This window comes from Schistocerca piceifrons, chromosome 2 (assembly GCF_021461385.2).
Source record: "Schistocerca piceifrons isolate TAMUIC-IGC-003096 chromosome 2, iqSchPice1.1, whole genome shotgun sequence".
Taxonomy (NCBI): domain Eukaryota; kingdom Metazoa; phylum Arthropoda; class Insecta; order Orthoptera; family Acrididae; genus Schistocerca; species Schistocerca piceifrons.
In genome coordinates, this window is record NC_060139.1 from 719,476,726 (window position 1) to 719,494,590 (window position 17,865).

General features: G+C 39.1%; 1 protein-coding gene across 1 annotated transcript in view; it reads right to left on the minus strand.

The window, feature by feature from the left end:
* The window catches only part of LOC124775796 (A-kinase anchor protein 9-like), a 517,018-nt gene that overhangs the window by 53,686 nt on the left and 445,467 nt on the right, over positions 1–17,865 (minus strand). The window contains exon 45 of the mRNA XM_047250627.1: positions 15,928–16,098. Within this exon, the coding sequence (XP_047106583.1) occupies positions 15,928–16,098 (171 nt within the window). The remainder of the gene's footprint in view (positions 1–15,927; positions 16,099–17,865) is intronic.

The following is a 17,865-nucleotide window of genomic DNA, read 5'->3' on the forward strand; positions in this document are numbered from 1 at the left end:
AAAATGGTCCATAACTGTCTGTTTTTTCATGGGTGGCAGTTTCACTTCGATACTGGCACTTTCTATCTGACTGTCTGTTTGCGTATGCTTTTTTCGTGTACTGGTACTTGGTTTTTCAGTTTTCGCCATGTGTATGAAAGAAGCAAGCCTATTACAAATGTGAATGTTTCCTTGTTTGATTAGATGTAAACCATGAGCTGTATATTCATTTCTTTTCAGGTGTTCGATTTCAAAATTCACAGATAATCTCTTCCTACACATGCCTGTGGCAGTGTCGATTTTTTCTAACATAATGCAGTTTGCAGCTTTGATTTTTCCTTTTAGACCTTGTGCATCATGTCTATGCAATATTGGATGAATTATTACATTTGCTTTTTAAGTATGTATTCCAAAGAATCTTTCATGTTCCTCTGCAATTCTTCCAGAGGTTTATCAGTGTCATCTGTGCCACCAATAATGATTAAAGTATCATTGACGGAGAAGTTATCAGTTAATTTGTCTGCGTTTTTCACAACTTCCTTAACTGGTGCCCCACGTTTTATAATACTTTGCACACTGAATTTTTTGCCTAATTCATCTTGTAGTATACTCCCACAGTTTCTGCCATGACTGTTGCTTAAAACAAGAACTTTATTTCCTTTTGTAGCAGTTGTTTGAGGCCTAACAGCTTGCAAGTTTTCACATGAACAGTGGTTACAGTTTTTCACTGCATTTTGCTCGTTATGAGGTATTTGTGCTTCTGAATTCTTGATTTTAGTCTTCACAGCACTGTTTTCTTCTTGCAACAGTTTCTTAAGATTATTTTCTAAATCTATGCCTCAGAAATGGGATGATGCTGAAGTATTAAGAATTTTACTGGAGAACCTCTGCTAAAGCTATTTAAATAGCCATAATTAAGAAATATAGATTCTGGGGAAGTTACTAAGATAGTAAATGACAACTTGAATAGGCAGGCAGAATTAAGAGTAAACAAATACAATGAAAAGGTGCAAATACCATGATTTAATATTAATGATTTGGTTCTAATAAAAGGGTATTGTCAGATTTAAAGTATAAAGAAACAGACAAGTAAGCTTTTCCTAAATTATACTGGACCTTTCAAGATAATAGGCATACCACATCCCAAAGCAGTATTTCTGACGGAGCCCAAAACAGGATGCAAAAAAGGACTTTATAACATTGATACAATGGAAGTGTTTAAGCCCTCTTTGCAGATTAGGCGGAGTGACAACCACTAGATTCTGAGTTTACTTACTTCATTTTTTTACACTTTAGTTTTCTATGAGGCAATTTCTTCCTCTTTATCTATTCTACTGTCTTTCAACTTTCTCCTACTATCCCAGAAGGATTTTACCAACACGAAGCATTTAAGAAGGTACAGGTACACCTATATTTCGAATACAGAAGTATAGCATACATTTCATAAGTCATTGCAGGAAGGTCAAGATTTACTATAATAACAGAAGAAAATATTAGAGTACAATAAAATTAGGCATTTATTTGTACACTCTTACATTAGTGATGTCGTCTGGATGGGGAGGGAGGGTGGGGGGGTGGAGACAGGACAGAAGAAGGTACAAATTAAGAAATTACAAAGTGACGGTCTAATGTAAGTTAAGTTATCCAAAGGCGTTTATAAAACACATAAATAATAACAGGTTGAGAATTAGGAGTGATAAGAGAAAAGAAGGAAGTAAGAAACTAATATTTTATATAGATTTTTGGTAAGATCACAATGCTGAGGAGAAATCTCCAATATTAGAAATAAAAAGCCACATTGTCGGAGACTAGGCATATGATTGTAAGCACGAAGGTGGAATGTTTCCAGATATGTAGAGCAGTAGGAGGATGAGAGACTATATTAACCAAGGAAAAAGGGAACCTATATCTGATATCAGGCGAATCCAAAGAAGGAAGGACATGAAACAATTTGGTAGTAATGAGAGGGTAGGTTTACCTAGTAAGGAGGGAACCTATACCTTAGGTTAGATTAATCCAAAGAAAGAAGATCTAAAGCAATTTGGTAGGAATGAGAGGGTAGATTTACCTATGAAAGAGGGAAGCTGTACCTAAGGCCATGTGGATCCAAGGAAGGAAGGACCTGAACCTACAAAAAGTAAACTACATGAATTAGTCTCCAAAACAGTTAAAGTAAATGGTTATACTGAGACTCGATTGATTCCTTAGACTTATCCTTCTTCAGCACATTTTGAATGAGAACAATCCTGAGATTTGTGAATGTGGAATGTAAGATAAGATAAGGTGTCAATATATAACTCCTTAACGTAAATAGCAGGGTAAATTTAGTACCTCAAGGTAATTAAAAAAAACCATGTCATTAAAATAATGATCTTAAAAAAGTATAATGTGAAAGCTGGAGGTGTGCGTGTGTGTGTGTGTGTGTGTGTGTGTGTGTGTGTGTGTGTGTGTGTGTGTGTGTGTGGTGTTTAATTAAGTTCAATGATTTTAACTATCTTTCCGAAATACAAAGACAGGTATTGTTACATGGTCAGATACCAACTGTGTTTTAAGACATGGTGACGAATGTAAGAAAATTGATGTATTACTTTCATGTTGAAAGAAATGCATTGAATTTTGGTCACATGAGACCCTAATATAAGAGTGAAATTAATTTATGGATTGCTTATAAGGTAAGCCACACTGTGTCTAGTTGTGTAAGTTATTTTACATAACCTCATTCATCCTAATGGGGGAACATGTAGTGGTACACATTGCTATCAAGCTTAGCAATAGGTCTCACTTTCCTTTTACTAGATCAGTGAAAGAGGTACGTGTGAAAAAACTTGACTTTAATTAGTAGTAGCATAAAGAGTATCCACTGTACCCAGGTTTGTTGAAATTTATGTGTATATGTGAGAAACACAAATGTGGTGACAGTGCAGAAAGCGACAACAGATGTATAATTTGGACTGGCCAGTGAGGGTCACTTGCACTTTGCAGTTGTGATTTGGGGCCTGATGACCATGGTCAAGCACTGGTGAAAAATGAATCTTGCTATACAGACTCTATGCTAAGCTCTCTCAAGTTAAGTAGGAACTTATGGTTGTGGTCAAGCATTAACGTAGTGGCCGAGTGGTTCTAGACGCTTCAGTCTGGAACCGCGCGAATCCTGCCTCAGGCATGGATGTGTGTGACATCCTTAGGTTAGTTAGGTTTAAGTAGTTCTAAGTTCTAGGGGACTGATGACCTCAGATGTTAAGTCCCATTGTGCTCAGAGACATTTGAACCATTTTTCAAACATTGGAGCACCACATATCAACATGTCTGAAAAGACAACTTATTTCTATATAGAATAATTATGGAAATTGTGTTTTGTGATTTCATAGTGAGTCGTTTGAATGTAGAAGCTCTCTTAATGTCGCTGCACATCTGCAACTGGAAAATAAATCAGTGGTCAAATATCTGGTGCTGCATAGCAGGGCCACAACATCAAGAAAAAACATAAGAGCAACTGGGAAATTCATAAAAGAAGGTAACTGTTATTACAGGGAACAAGTAAAGACTTGGCATTTCTCAGTATATCGATCACAAAAAACCCATCCAAAACAAGAAAAAGAGCTCAGTACCTGGGATGTACAGGTGTACATTACAAGGGAGGAGACGTAGAGCTCCCAGCATTCCTCATTAATGTGCTTAATTAGATAGCAAGCCTTAGCATAAAGCCGCTTAGAAGTGATATGCTTCATCTGCAAAGAATGTAGCTGGATATGTAGGGCTCTTTGGTGACCCCGAACAGCTACTGAAATATCTTTGGTCTATCATGGCACCGCCATTGGTGGATGGGATGTGACGAAAGGGGAACTGCAGTTCCGGAAGTGTGGGCGATTGTGTCAGAGATGCCTTGCACAGTCCCGTTGATGCAATTTGACAGAGAGGGGCAAAGGTAGCAGCAGAGGGATACAACTGGGAGTTGACTCTGCAAAGCAGCCACTGTGGTAACTGATTAGTCTGAGGGGTAACAAGGAAGCAATAGGATCAATGGAATGTGGTTGCTGTCAAACACCACTGCAAAGTGACCATGATAGTGAAACCACAAGGCTGGGGTAAGAAATCTTAAGATCGACAGCAGCAATGGTGGCACTGAAGTAGGTAGGAGAACCAACATTGTACTTCCCCACAGGGGGTGCACTGGATTGTAATACACAAGTAGGAAGAAAGAGGCAGAGAGGGGAGGGGTGTTGTTAGACTATGGGGGTCAATTCAAGGCAAGAATTGTCGCCTGCTTGGAGGTACGTAAAAATTGCAAATGATGATGACTGAGGCCGTTTGTGCTCACATCACTATCGTTTTGAACATGGTACAAAGGGGACTCCACTCACGAACACATCCATGAGAACCAATGCACATTCTCTAAACGCCCTTTCAAGTACATCACAGTTCTGTCAAATGGGTGATAACCTTAAGAGTGTTGGAGAATGGTCGTCAGTGAAGTGCACTTCTTGCAGAGCAACATGAATTGCAGAAGGGGAGGAAATAAGTTGTAGTTCTGGCAGATGACAGTGATATCCATTACAGTTCCACTGAATGATCATGTTACGGGTGTCCAGATTATGTGTGAAGGGGCAAGGAGAACTGGTCATGCCCCAGGATCCTATCATCAATAGCTGTGGAACCACATCAGTACACATGGGTTCAGAGTCTGATGGTGTGGGGAATAATGGTCACCAGAGTAGCCTTATCCCGGTTCTTGTCCTTGTTCTCTTTCTTCTTTGCAGCCTTCAGTGACTGAGATTCTTGCATGGACCTATCTGTGATGAGCAATGGGACAGATGAAGAGTGGGCAGCCCTGGGACACATAGATCATTTTTCCTTCAACCATTGGCTGGAATCTGATCTGTGGGTTTCCAGAGAGAAGTGTCTCAAGAGGGAGCCCTGTCACCGGGAGATGCTATTCCTCCAGCCAGGGTATGGTAGTGGTTCCCAAAGATAGTGTCGTGAGAATCACACGAGAGGAGGAGGATGGAAGAATTGGTCTCAATGAAATGAGGTGGAAGTATTGGCTATGCCTTTCACATAATTTGATGTCATCAACAAGGCGATTTTTATGTGCCTCAGTCAATGACGTACAGTCAACAGATTTATATTCCTGTATTTTCTTTCTTTTTTTTCTGGAAGACTTGTGAATGTGAAGGATGGTGTTCCTTGTAGCTAGCACACAAAGGTGGTTGTTGACAAGGAGTACTCTCATGGAGTGATTGTCTGCAGTTATCACATCTTGGGCTCTTCATACAGCTGGATGACGTGTGACCAAAACGGAAGCATCAAATGCACCTCATGGGTAGTGAGACATAAGGTTTCAAGTCACAGCTGTATCAATGACTGACTACTTCTGCAAGGGCATTTCCTTCAAAGGCTATGATAAAGGCACTTGTATCTATTCTATTGTCCTTACAACCTTCATGGATGTGTCGGACAAAATGTATGCCTTGCCACTCAAAATTAGCCTGTAGCTATTGTCCTTACAATCTTCATGGATGTGTCGGACAAGAAGTATGCCTTGCCACTCAAAATTAGCGTGTAGCTCCTCATCTGTCTGGAGTGTAATGTCTTGTTACAAGATGATTCGTCAGACCGTATTCAAAGTCTTCTGTGGCGAAATGGTCATCAGTATAACATACAAATGTTCACATGACTGAAGAGTTGCAGATTGTGCATTGGAAGAGGCTATAACCAATGGCCATCTATTGCACATTTTCCTAATGATCCAACTTATCCAAATTTATCCTCAATATGTTCCACAAAAAATAAAGGTTTTATTGCAATAAAATTATCTCCTTCAGTTTGAGTACATACTAAATATTAAAAACTGTTCTACTTCTAGATACCTGGCTTGCCCCTTCTGGCATGGGACATCCAGGGCAGAGAGAGCAGTGGGGTTGTAATTCTCCACACTGAAATTTCAATTTCTATGTGATGAGACAGCCAGATCAGAATGGCTTTTTTTCTGGAGTAATTTAATATGTTTCAACACGTTTCATACATTCATCAAGGGCTCTCCCCATGAGCACCACCCAGCCGCAGCACAGGCCATCTGAAATGATAGCCCCTGTCTTAAATCTTGATGGCCCATGATGACAGGGATCTCCTTGGCACGCATGGGGAGCTAGTAGCTCAGCATCAGCAGTGTGATCCTTGCATTGTCAGTGGACCCAACCAAAAGAGTATGCAACGATCCCACCACGTCGGATGAATACTTTGTTGGCTTTAAAGCACAAGTAAGAGCCTACGCAGGTGTAGTGTGCAGGTGATCTTTAACAATGCATGCAGTAGGCACTATTTAAAAGTGTCCTTCCACAGTCATTCCACACTAAAGAAACATTTGGAAAATGAAAGTCAAACCCAAAGTGGACCACATATTACTTCAGCCAAAAGCTGGTGAATGAAAGAATATTCCAAGAAAGGAAGGCAGACCCTAGGGAATAGCGAGGTCAACATCAAAGGCTGCCATCATGAGAAAGAGAGCAAGAGAAGGAAGGATAGTCAGAGACAAGTGATTACAGCATATGAAAGGAAGGAGGTGCTGCAAAAGTTTGGTGCCCAGTGCTCATATGCATGAAAAAGCTTTGAGCCCCCTGAGGGGAAAGAGTCTCTCTCTAGTCCCGAAGTCCTACCAGCAGTCCAGCTAGTGCAATGTCTGTGTGTAGGGAGTTAAAAAAAAAGGGGGGGGGGGGTTACAATGTTGAGCAGCTCCTCATAAGCATCACATTTCTGTGGTCAATACCTAGTGGCACTTGAGATGATGTAAAGAGCAACACCACTGTATGATGCAGGACTGTAAACGAATGATTTCGGGATATGAATTACAGTATACCCTGTGGCAATCCCACGGGGTGGGGGGTTGGCAAACGTCTGGAGAATGTAACCTGGCACCATGTGTCATGCCAACAGTGCAGTATGAAGGAGGTGGAGTTATTGTATGGAGTGTTTTTCATGGTTAGATTGTGATCCCTTTATTGTGCTTAATAATATGCTAAATGCAGACAGATACGAACACATTTTACGGCATTGTGTACTGCATACAATAGTGTCGGAAGTTCCATGCGGCTTTTCGCGGATGATGCTGTAGTATACAGAGAAGTTGCAGCATTAGAAAATTGTAGCGAAATGCAGGAAGATCTGCAGCGGATAGGCACTTGGTGCAGGGAGTGGCAACTGACCCTTAACATAGACAAATGTAATGTATTGCGAATACATAGAAAGAAGGATCCTTTATTGTATGATTATATGATAGCGGAACAAACACTGGTAGCAGTTACTTCTGTAAAATATCTGGGAGTATGCGTACGGAATGATTTGAAGTGGAATGATCTTATAAAATTAATTGTTGGTAAGGCGGGTACCAGGTTGAGATTCATTGGGAGAGTGCTTAGAAAATGTAGTACATCAACAAAGGAGGTGGCTTACAAAACACTCGTTCGACCTATACTTGAGTATTGCTCATCAGTGTGGGATCCGTACCAGATCGGTCTGACGGAGGAGATAGAGAAGATCCAAAGAAGAACGGCGCGTTTCGTCACAGGGTTATTTGGTAACCGTGATAGCGTTACGGAGATGTTTAATAAACTCAAGTGGCAGACTCTGCAAGAGAGGCGCTCTGCATCGCGGTGTAGCTTGCTCGCCAGGTTTCGAGAGGGCGCGTTTCTGGATGAGGTATCGAATATATTGCTTCCCCCTACTTATACCTCCCGAGGAGATCACGAATGTAAAATTAGAGAGATTAGAGCGCGCACGGAGGCTTTCAGACAGTCGTTCTTCCCGCGAACCATACGCGACTGGAACAGGAAAGGGAGGTAATGACAGTGGCACGTAAAGTGCCATCCGCCACACACCGTTGGGTGGCTTGCGGAGTATAAATGTAGATGTAGAAGAACAGTTCAGAGATGATGACCATTTGTATCAGCATTACAACACATCTGTGATGCAATGGTTTGTGGACAATAATTTCCCTGAGATGAGATGGACTGGACTGGCCTGTTCTGGCCACTGGAGCATCTTTAAGGTGAATTACAACACTGACTTCACTCCAAAACCCAGCATCCAACAGGAAAAATGGGCTGACATCCCTCCACAGACAGACACACACCTTCCTAAAAGTGTCCCCAGCAGAGTTCAAGCCATCATAAAAGTGAAGGGTGGACACACTCCATACTGGTGTCCACCAGTAAGTGTCTAGATACTTTTGATCAGCTAGTGTGAGTGAGTTTTCAAAAACTGCTTGTTTATTAAACAAGAATACAACCATTTTGTTTGCACTGGGTAAACGTAGGTTATAGCATCAAACTTTTTCCAAACATAACTCTTACTTTTGTGGAAAAAATTTGCAGTTACATTCACTGCATCACTTATTTTTGTCTTATATCCTCTGCAGTCTTACAAAACACAGCTTTGTTACTGGTTATCTGATCCTAAGAGTCAGTCATTTTTGCCTGTCAGTGACACAATACAACAGCAAGGTCACACACTCAACTTTCTTGCTATGTCATCACTTTACACCTCTGCATGCTTTAGCATGAAGAAACGAGTCAACAAGCATGAGGTGACTGCAGCACCACAATTCTCAGACTTACCATACCCATGGGAATATAATAGGAAGGAAGGAAGGAAGATAGTAAAGCACAGACAAAACAGTAACATTTGATTTCCAATGCATGCAACCCTCAACTTTAGATCTGAACTCCCTCCAATTCTGATCTCAAGTACCCAACAGGATGAGTGTTGACATGATTAGATACCACTTGGCCATTTTCTCTGTTGGTTAGACTTGCAAGTCAATCTATAGAGCAGTGATACTCAAATTGTGGTTGGCGGAGCACTGGGACTCCGCACGGGCTCCGCCAAAACAATATCAATTTTAAGCATGAAGCACATCACGTCTTGTCATAGTCGCAAATGAGGCGACTAGCAGTATAATAAATCTACAATAATGCTATGATCACAAACTACAAACAAAACAATTTAGCTTGTATGAGTAAGTATGTCACAACCTGATACTCCCTCCCTACTTCTCCCCTCCCCCTCCCCCTCCCCCTTCTCACTAACTCCATCTCTCACTCATCCACTGTGTCTCGAACCCCCTCAAAGTGGCTTGTCGCATTGCTATTTATGCTCACCGCCCGGAGCTACATAGATCCACAAAGCACAAACTATAGTTCCTACTCGAGCTGTGACTGCAATGCAGAGTTCAATTTGACATCCGCTCACCGCACTCGGCTCACAGAGTATTTAATTTGTATTTGTTATTGACTATAGCTGTAAAAGACAATATCTTGTGGTTATATTATTCTATGTTTGTCACATTTTAAAAAGACAGAATGGAGCCTTGGTTTAAAGGTGTTACAATAAAATCCTGTATCGTGAGTTCAAAAGCAGTCCGTCCTGAAGATCCAGCATCAATTTCAAACATTTCTGATGAAGCCCATGAGATTTGAGAAGGTGATGTAACAACTTGGTTTCAAACCAAGGTGTATCCAATGACTGGCTAAAAGGGAAATAATGAAAGTATGGTGAATTTTACATCAATATCAGATTTGCTGATTCTCTCAGCTCACCTCTCTGCATGTTATGTAGCAAATTACTTCTGAATAGTTCCAGAGTACCACTAAGATGCACTGACATTAAGCAATTACACACCCCTTTTGCAAAGACAAGAATGAAGGATCTTTTTATATGCAAGAAAGAACAACTATTAAGAAGTTAAAAAACACTATGAAATATGTGACCCAAATTGAGAATGAAAAAACCATACAGCCATTATATATGGTCAGCACTGCACAAATGGCCAAAGCACACACTATCACTGAAAATTTAATAAAACCATGTATGGCAGACATAACACAATGTATGCTTGAGAAAAAATCTAAAGAGCATCTTTCTACAGTACCACTTTTGAATGACACTGTTTTGCATTGAATTAATGATCTTGCAGAACACATAAAATAACAATTATTTGGTCACATTCTACACAACAAATTTGTCTGGCAAATGTGTGAGTCAACTAATGTTGCTGGACTGGCCATCTTGCTGATAATTGTGTGACATCAATATAAACATTCAAGTGAAGAAGACATGTTTATGTGTGCACTGCTGCCAACTATAACTACAGGAAAATAATTCTTTAACACAATTAACAATATTTTTTAAACAAAGCGTCTTTAGTGGAATGATTGTATTGATATTTGTACAAATGGAGCCAAGGCAATGACTAATAAAACATCAGGAATGATATCACTGATAAAATGTAAAGTGCCAAACTGTTGTCCCAGCCGTGGCACCCTGCACAGTCTAGCACTCCCAATACGGAAGATGGCACTATATCTAAAACTGGTTATTGATGAGCAATAAAAATAAATAATTACATTAAATCATGCTATCTTCAGTGCCAACTGCTTTCAGTATTGTGTGAAGATTATGGTAGCTAGCTTTATTGGCAGATATACTTGGAAAAATCAATAAATAAAATCTATCTTTAAAAGGAAAGAAGACAATATTTTCAATAGTAATAAAAAAATAACCACCTTCAAAATAAGTCAGCTATTTGGATTGATTATGTTGGCAAGAGAGAACTAGAACACTTTATTGGCCTGAATGTGTTCATTAGTGAGACAACAGAATTACCATATGAAATATTTGAAGAATTCATCCAATTCTCTGTGATATGTGCACCTTTGCCGACATATTTTCCTGAAGAGCAGAACATAAAACTGAAAAGCCTTTTGTATCAAATTTGCAGAAGCCAGAAAATACGTCAAACGACATTTATGAATCATTTTTTAGAAATGACATCAGATTCAAGAATGGAATCATTGTTTAAAACTATGCGAACTGGTTATTTTTGGTGCAGAGTTTGTGATGAATATCCACAACTTGCCACACAGGCTCCGACTGTTCATTTCCTATTTCCAACAACATACTTGAGTGAAACGGGATTCTCAGAATATGCAGTTACGAAGATAAAATAACACAGTAAACTGGAGGCTTATAACCTGACATGCGTCTCAAACTCTCTCCTATCAAGTGTGATGTTAAACAGTTGGTTAAAAATAAAAAGAAACTTCATATCTCCCATTAAATGGAATCAATTTACAGTGGAATCAATACAGTATTATTTTGTGTATTGTATTAATGTGATGTGGGTTGTTTTTTATATTGTTGTATAACTCAGTAGCTTATAATGTACCTATTTCTGTATGATTTTCATTACATGATTATCATTAACTAATGAACATAAAGCCAATTTTTGCTTATGGAATCAATACAGTATTATTTTGTGTATTGTATTAATGTGATGTGGGTTGTTTTTTATATTGTTGTATAACTCAGTAGCTTATAATGTACCTATTTCTGTATGATTTTCATTACATGATTATCATTAACTAATGAACATAAAGCCAATTTTTGCTTATTTTATGACTTCATAAAATATTTAGTCTTTCCAAAGGGTTCCATTGCTAAAAAAGTTTGATGGCCACTGTTATTGAGTATTTAGAGTAGATATTTGTGGCATTGTGGAATGTCAGATCCCTTAATTGAGCAGGTGGGTTAAAAAATTTATAAAGGAAAATGGATAGGGTTTTATAAATACAAAATCAAAGAGAGGTAGTCTAGGAGTAGGTTTAATAACGAACAAAAAAATAGGAAAGCGGAAAAGATACTATGAATAGTATAGTGAATATGAACAGCATAGTGAACACATTAGTGTAGCCAAAATATACACGTAGCCCACACCCACCACAGTGTACAAATTTATATCCCCACTAGCTCCCCAGACAAGGAGAAGATTGAGAAAATGTATGATGAGATAAAATAAATTATTCAGTTAGTTAAGGAAGACAAAAATTTAAGTCGTGGAGGACTGGAAGTCGATAGCAGGAAATGGAAGAGATGGAAAAGTAATAGGTGAATATGGAATGGGAGTAAGGAATGAAAGAGAAAGAAACCTGGTAGAATTTTACACATAGCATAATTTAATCATCGCTAACACTTGGTTTAAGAATCATGAAAGAAGTTTGTATACATGGAAGAGACCTGGAGACACAGGAAGGTTTCAGACTGATTATATAATGATAAGACAGAAATTTTGGAACCAGATTTTAAATTGCAGGCATTTACAGGGGCAGATGTGGACTCTGATCACAATTTATTGGTTACGAACTGCAGATTAAAACTAAGAAATTGCAAAAAGGCAGGACTTTAAGGACATGGAACCTGGATAAACTGAAAGAATCTAGAAGAACAGGAAAAAGGAATATGGTAGAAGAAGAATGGGTAGCTCTGAGAGATGAAATAGTCAAGGCAGCAGAGGATCCAGTAGATAAAAAGATGAGGGCTCATAGAAATTCTTTGGTAACACAAGAGATATTGCATTTAATTGACGAAAGCAAAAAATATAAAAATGCAATAAATGAAGCAGCCAAAAGGAATACAAACATCTAAAAAATGGGATCGACAGGAAGTTCAAAATGGCTAAGTAGGATTGGTTAGAGGACGAATGTAAGGATGTAGAAGCACATATCACTAGGGATACGACAGAAGCCGCTTACAGGGAAATTAAAGATATCTATGGAGAAAAGAGAACCACCTGCATGAATATCATGTGCTCAGATGGAAAGCCATCCTAAGCAAAGAAGGGAAAGCAGAAAAGTGGAAGGAGTATACAGAGGGTCTATACAAGGGAGATGTACCTGAGGGTCATATGATACTGCGTGAGGACTTCGATAAAGCACTGAAAGACTTAAGTTGAAACAAGGCCCTAGGAGTAGACAACATCCTGTTAGAGCTACTGATAGCCTTGGGAAAGCCAACCATGACTACAGTCTTCCATTTGGTGAGCAATATGTTTGAGACAGCCGAAATATCCTCAGACTTTAAGAAGGATATAATAATTCCAATTCCAAAGACAGCAGGTACTGACAGATGTGAAAATTATCGAACTATCAGTATAATAAGTCATGGTTGCAAAATACTAACACGAATCCTTTATGGAAGAATGGAAAAACTGGTAGAAGCCAACCTCGAGAAGGATCAGGTGGATTAAGGAGAAATGTAGGAGCATGTGAGGCAAGACTGACCCTATGACTTCTCACAGAAAGTACGTTAAGGAAAGGCAGACCTATTATGTTTCTAGCATTTGTAGACTTAGAGAAAGCTTTCAACAATGCTGACTGGAATGCTCTCTTTCAAATTCTAAAAATGGCAAGGGTAAAATACAGGGTGCGAAAGGCTATTTACAATTTGCACAGAAACCAGATGGCAGTTATAAGAGTCGAGGGGTATGAAAGGGAAGTAGCGGTTGGGAAGGGAGTGAGACACGGTTGTAGCCTATTCCCAATGTTATTCAATCTGTATATTGAGCAAGCAGTAAAGGAAACAGAATAAAGATGTGAAGCAGGAATTAAAGTCCAGGGAAAAGGAATAAAAACTTTGAGGTTTACTGATGACATTGTAATTCTGTCAGAGACAGCAAAGGACTTGGAAGAGCAGTTGAACGGAATGGACAGTGTGTTGAAAAGAGGATATAATCGAATTAAATCATGCAATGGTGAGGGAATTAGGTTAGAAAAAGAGACACAAAGTAGTGGATGATTTTTGCTATTTGGGAAGCAAAATAACCATTACGATTTTGTCATATGATGACATGGTTGGAGACCGTGGATGTTATTTGAAGGCAAATGTTGATGGTGTTGAGACAACAGGCACAAATTTATTTTAACTGGTAACGGTATCTTTTGAATAAAGGAACTAAAATTAAATTTGTGGCTTGTTGCTGTCTCAACACCATTAACTGATGATAATCGAAGTAGGGAGGATATAAAATGTAGACTGGCAATGGCAAGAAAAGCATTTCTGAAGAAGAGAAACTTGTTAACATCAAGTACAGATTTAAGTGTCAGGAAGTCGTTTCTGAAAGCATTTGTATGGAGTGTAGGCATGTAGGAAAGTGACATGGATGATAAAAAAAAAAAAAAAAAAAAAAGAAAGAAAGAAAGAAAGAAAGAAAGAAAGAGAACAGAAGCTTTTGAAATGGTGTGCTACAGAAGAAGATTAGGTGGGTACACCTTCTAACTAATGAGTTGGCCACAGGTTGGCAGTGGCCATTCATGGAAGCAGACAGTTGGTTACTGTTGTGTCTAGGAATCCTGCATACTTGGTTCACTAGACAAACAATCGAACAACTCTTATTAATGAGTTTTATTACAACAAGACAAGTACAAATACTTAACTTTGATCTGAGAATTCTTGTAGTCTTTTACACACGATCATCCACAAGTGCAATTACACAGATATGTCGCAGGCAAAGTGCGACATACAAAATAATCAGTCTTCTTCAGAACACAAACACAAGTAACAGTTCTGGTCCTAGTGACAACTACTAACAAAAGTCTGTTAACCGAACTGCAGTGACTGCTGGTCTCTATCTGTGTTACGAAGATATTGCTAATGATGAGGTTACGATGCATCGGCTAACGAAGCGGCTAACTTTGAAGCTGATACCAAAGTGAGAGCAATCTGTTGGGTGCAGTGCTTATGTCGTCTTCAACAAGGGGCCGTTGCTGTTGCATTATTGTCCTGGAGCGAGGTCGGTAAGCTGACCTCTGCTCACAGCCTTCTCTTCTCTGTGATTCCTGACTGGCGTGGCAGTGCTGACTTTACGCTGTAACAGTTACCTATCACGTACACATAGACTGCACCTTGGTTGATATATAACAAAGCTTCTTTCACATGTGGCCTTACATTTTATTGGGTAGGATATGTCTGCAACTGTACTGCAGCAGGAGACGGCCATTGAACTGCAATCTTGACTGTCTAGTTGCTGAATCTGTTGTGCATCTCAACACAAAAGACGAACAGCTGCTTCACTACACATCCCATTTGGATACTCCTTTAAAGCACAAGTTTCTCTTAACTATGCTGGCGAGTATTCTCTCTCCAGTATATCTTGCATCCTCACAATCCCCCTGGCCTAAACCTCAGCCAACCTGTCTCTCACTGCCTCACCTCCTCTTTTCTTATGTCATTGTTCATATCATAGCTTCCCTATCCATATTATTTACTGCTCTCTAATAATCAGTGTTGTTGCGGCCTTGGTAGTGTGTGTTTGGGTATCTGTGTGTTTGTATATGTGAATGTGTGTACTATCTGCAATCAGAAGAGACAGGGCTCAAACACAAGTTAATTCTGTGTTCTGTTAAGCATGCATATGCACCATACATCAGCCTGCTAAAGGTGAATGGTTGCCTCTCCTTTATTTTTCATATTTTTACTTCCAGGAATTTCTGAATGTGTCATGAAGTGCTCATGACTAAAATGGAAAGTATGGATAGTCCGTAGGAGAGCATTTAATGAATGGCCAAACCTAACACAATTTGACTTAGTCAAGATGCCCCAAGAGAGACTTGTATATGAATGTTTCACTTCAACAGTTATTCACTTTATTTACAAACATACAATTTTGTATACCTTGGTTCAGCAAGATTTTTGCTCTCCAATATGCACAATTGACTACCACTGCAACAAACAGATGTTGCTGAACGGAATACAGAGCTTACAGTAATAAACAATTGGTGTTGCTGTCTCACCACCATCTCAGTAATCCTAGATTCAGCACACAACAAATCCAGCCATTTCTGATTGAAATACCAAGTTGTATGCCATTTAGCACCAATCAAGGCAGCATTTACCTTGTATATTACTACAGGCATGGAGAGAATTACCTCAGTATATTTAACTCTGAACTAAAGCATTAACAAATGTCATGTTAGCATAGCAATTGTGAGCAGTGGAAAGGGCAAGCTTAAAATTATAATGGGCACTACTTTTCAATCAGTACGAAGAGTGAGCTACGATGAATGCTTGTAATTATAACAAATTATGGTAATATATAATATGGTATCAATCTAATGTACTCACCTGGTGTGAATGTGCATGTTCCAAAAGACGACGTGCTTTATCTGCTTCCTGGCATGCAGCAGTATAGCGGCCCTGAAAGGATGCTTCTATTTCTTGCAGCGAGTGTAATTTTTTTCGAAGAGTGTCAATTTCCAACTGATAAGTGCTCATTTTTTCTTGGGCAGCTAAGAGCTATCAACAAGAGATGTGGCTGTTACACACTTTAATTATTAAGCTTGACATAAAATAATTGCAAGTTTTAAATCTACTCTTCTAATCAGCCACAGCTTTCAGGTAAAAGTAAGATTAGATTAGATTAGAGTTTAATTTCACACTGAAGATGAAGCAATGAGAGAAGGAAACTGGTCCTGTCCTTTTACAAAGGAAATACTACTTTTGTATATTATTCCTGTGCTGCATCCTGTATTAGAAAATGGGTCTTAAAGTCATACGCTTCCTTTCTGCAAGGAAATATTAGTTTTATTAAATACGTGTGTACTGAATATTTTATTAGAAAATAGGTCTTAGGTTCATATGTTGCCTCCTACAGTATTGCTGATTAATAGGTCTGAGTACCTAGTTTAATAACAATTAAGTGGCGTCCTTATGAAAACAAGCACAGGTATGGGTAATATTGTGTAGCAAACCTTCTGCATTGTGTTTGAACTGCAAGGACTATCTGAATAAGGATACAAATTTGCTTCAGTGAGTACAGTGTACAGTTAGATTTGGTGGTAGCAGCTAATTTGCAAGTGCGAATACACAAAGTATCATTTTAAACAATGCATAAATCCACAAGAAACAAAACTTCTAAGTAATTATTTGCCTAGAAGTAAAGATTTGTTAACTTTTAACTATGTTTTATTGTTAACTTTTATTGAAACTGAGCCTGTACCTCGTCGCCTTGCACTTAAAACTACAACAAGAAGAGAAAATGGTCATGTAAAGAAGAAAGTAAGAGGATCACAGTCTTACCAACACAAACAAGTAAAAACTGTCAATGAATTACAAGTTTTCAAAACAGGCTGAGCAAAAAAGTAGTGGAGGGGACAAATGGGGAATATAAGGAGGGAGAAATGTTACAAGGTGTACAACTTTGCTTCCGCCGTTTGCCGATAGGTGGCAACAATGGTAAGTAGCAGTCAAAAGAAACGCATCGCTGACGTCGGGCAGTTAGATTGGACCTCAGTCAACATAACCTCATTCAAACATTAGTCAATTTGTCTCTGCATCATAAAGTCGTTCTTGATTCAAAATTTCAGTTTACGAGCCTAATTCTCATCATTTGCGGGAGGTGTTACTGTTTTGTTTCAATATCAAGAAAACAGTGGCTGAGACTCATCAAATGCTCTCAAGTACATATGGTAAGGATGCAATTAGTGAAAGAATGTGTCGTGAGTGGTTTCGACATTTCAAGAATGGTGATTTTAGTGCCGTAGACCAGCATAGTGGTGGAAGAGAGAATGTTTTCGAATATGCAGAATTGGAGACATTGCTGAGTGAAGACTCACGTCAAACTCAACAAGAATTGGCGTGATTAGTGGGAGTGACACAGCAAGCCATTTCAAAACGTCTTAAGCCTATGGGCATAATTCAGAAAGAAGGAACTTGGGTCCTATGTGAGCTGAAACCAAGAGACGTTGAAAGGCGTGTGTGTGTTTGTGAATAGTTGCTTCAGAGGCAAAAACGGAAGGGATTTCTGCCTCGCATTGTGACTGGGGACAAAAAATGGGTTCATTACGATAACCCTAAATGCAAAAAATCATGGGGATATCCCGGCCAAACCGAATATTCATGGCTCCAAGATCATGCTCTGTATCTGGTGGGACCAGCTCAGCGTCATGTACTATGTGGTGTTAAAACCAATTGAAACAATCACAGCTGCTCATTATCGAATGCAATTAATGTGTTTGAGCAGAGCATTAAAAGACAAATGACTGCAATACAGCAAGAGGCATG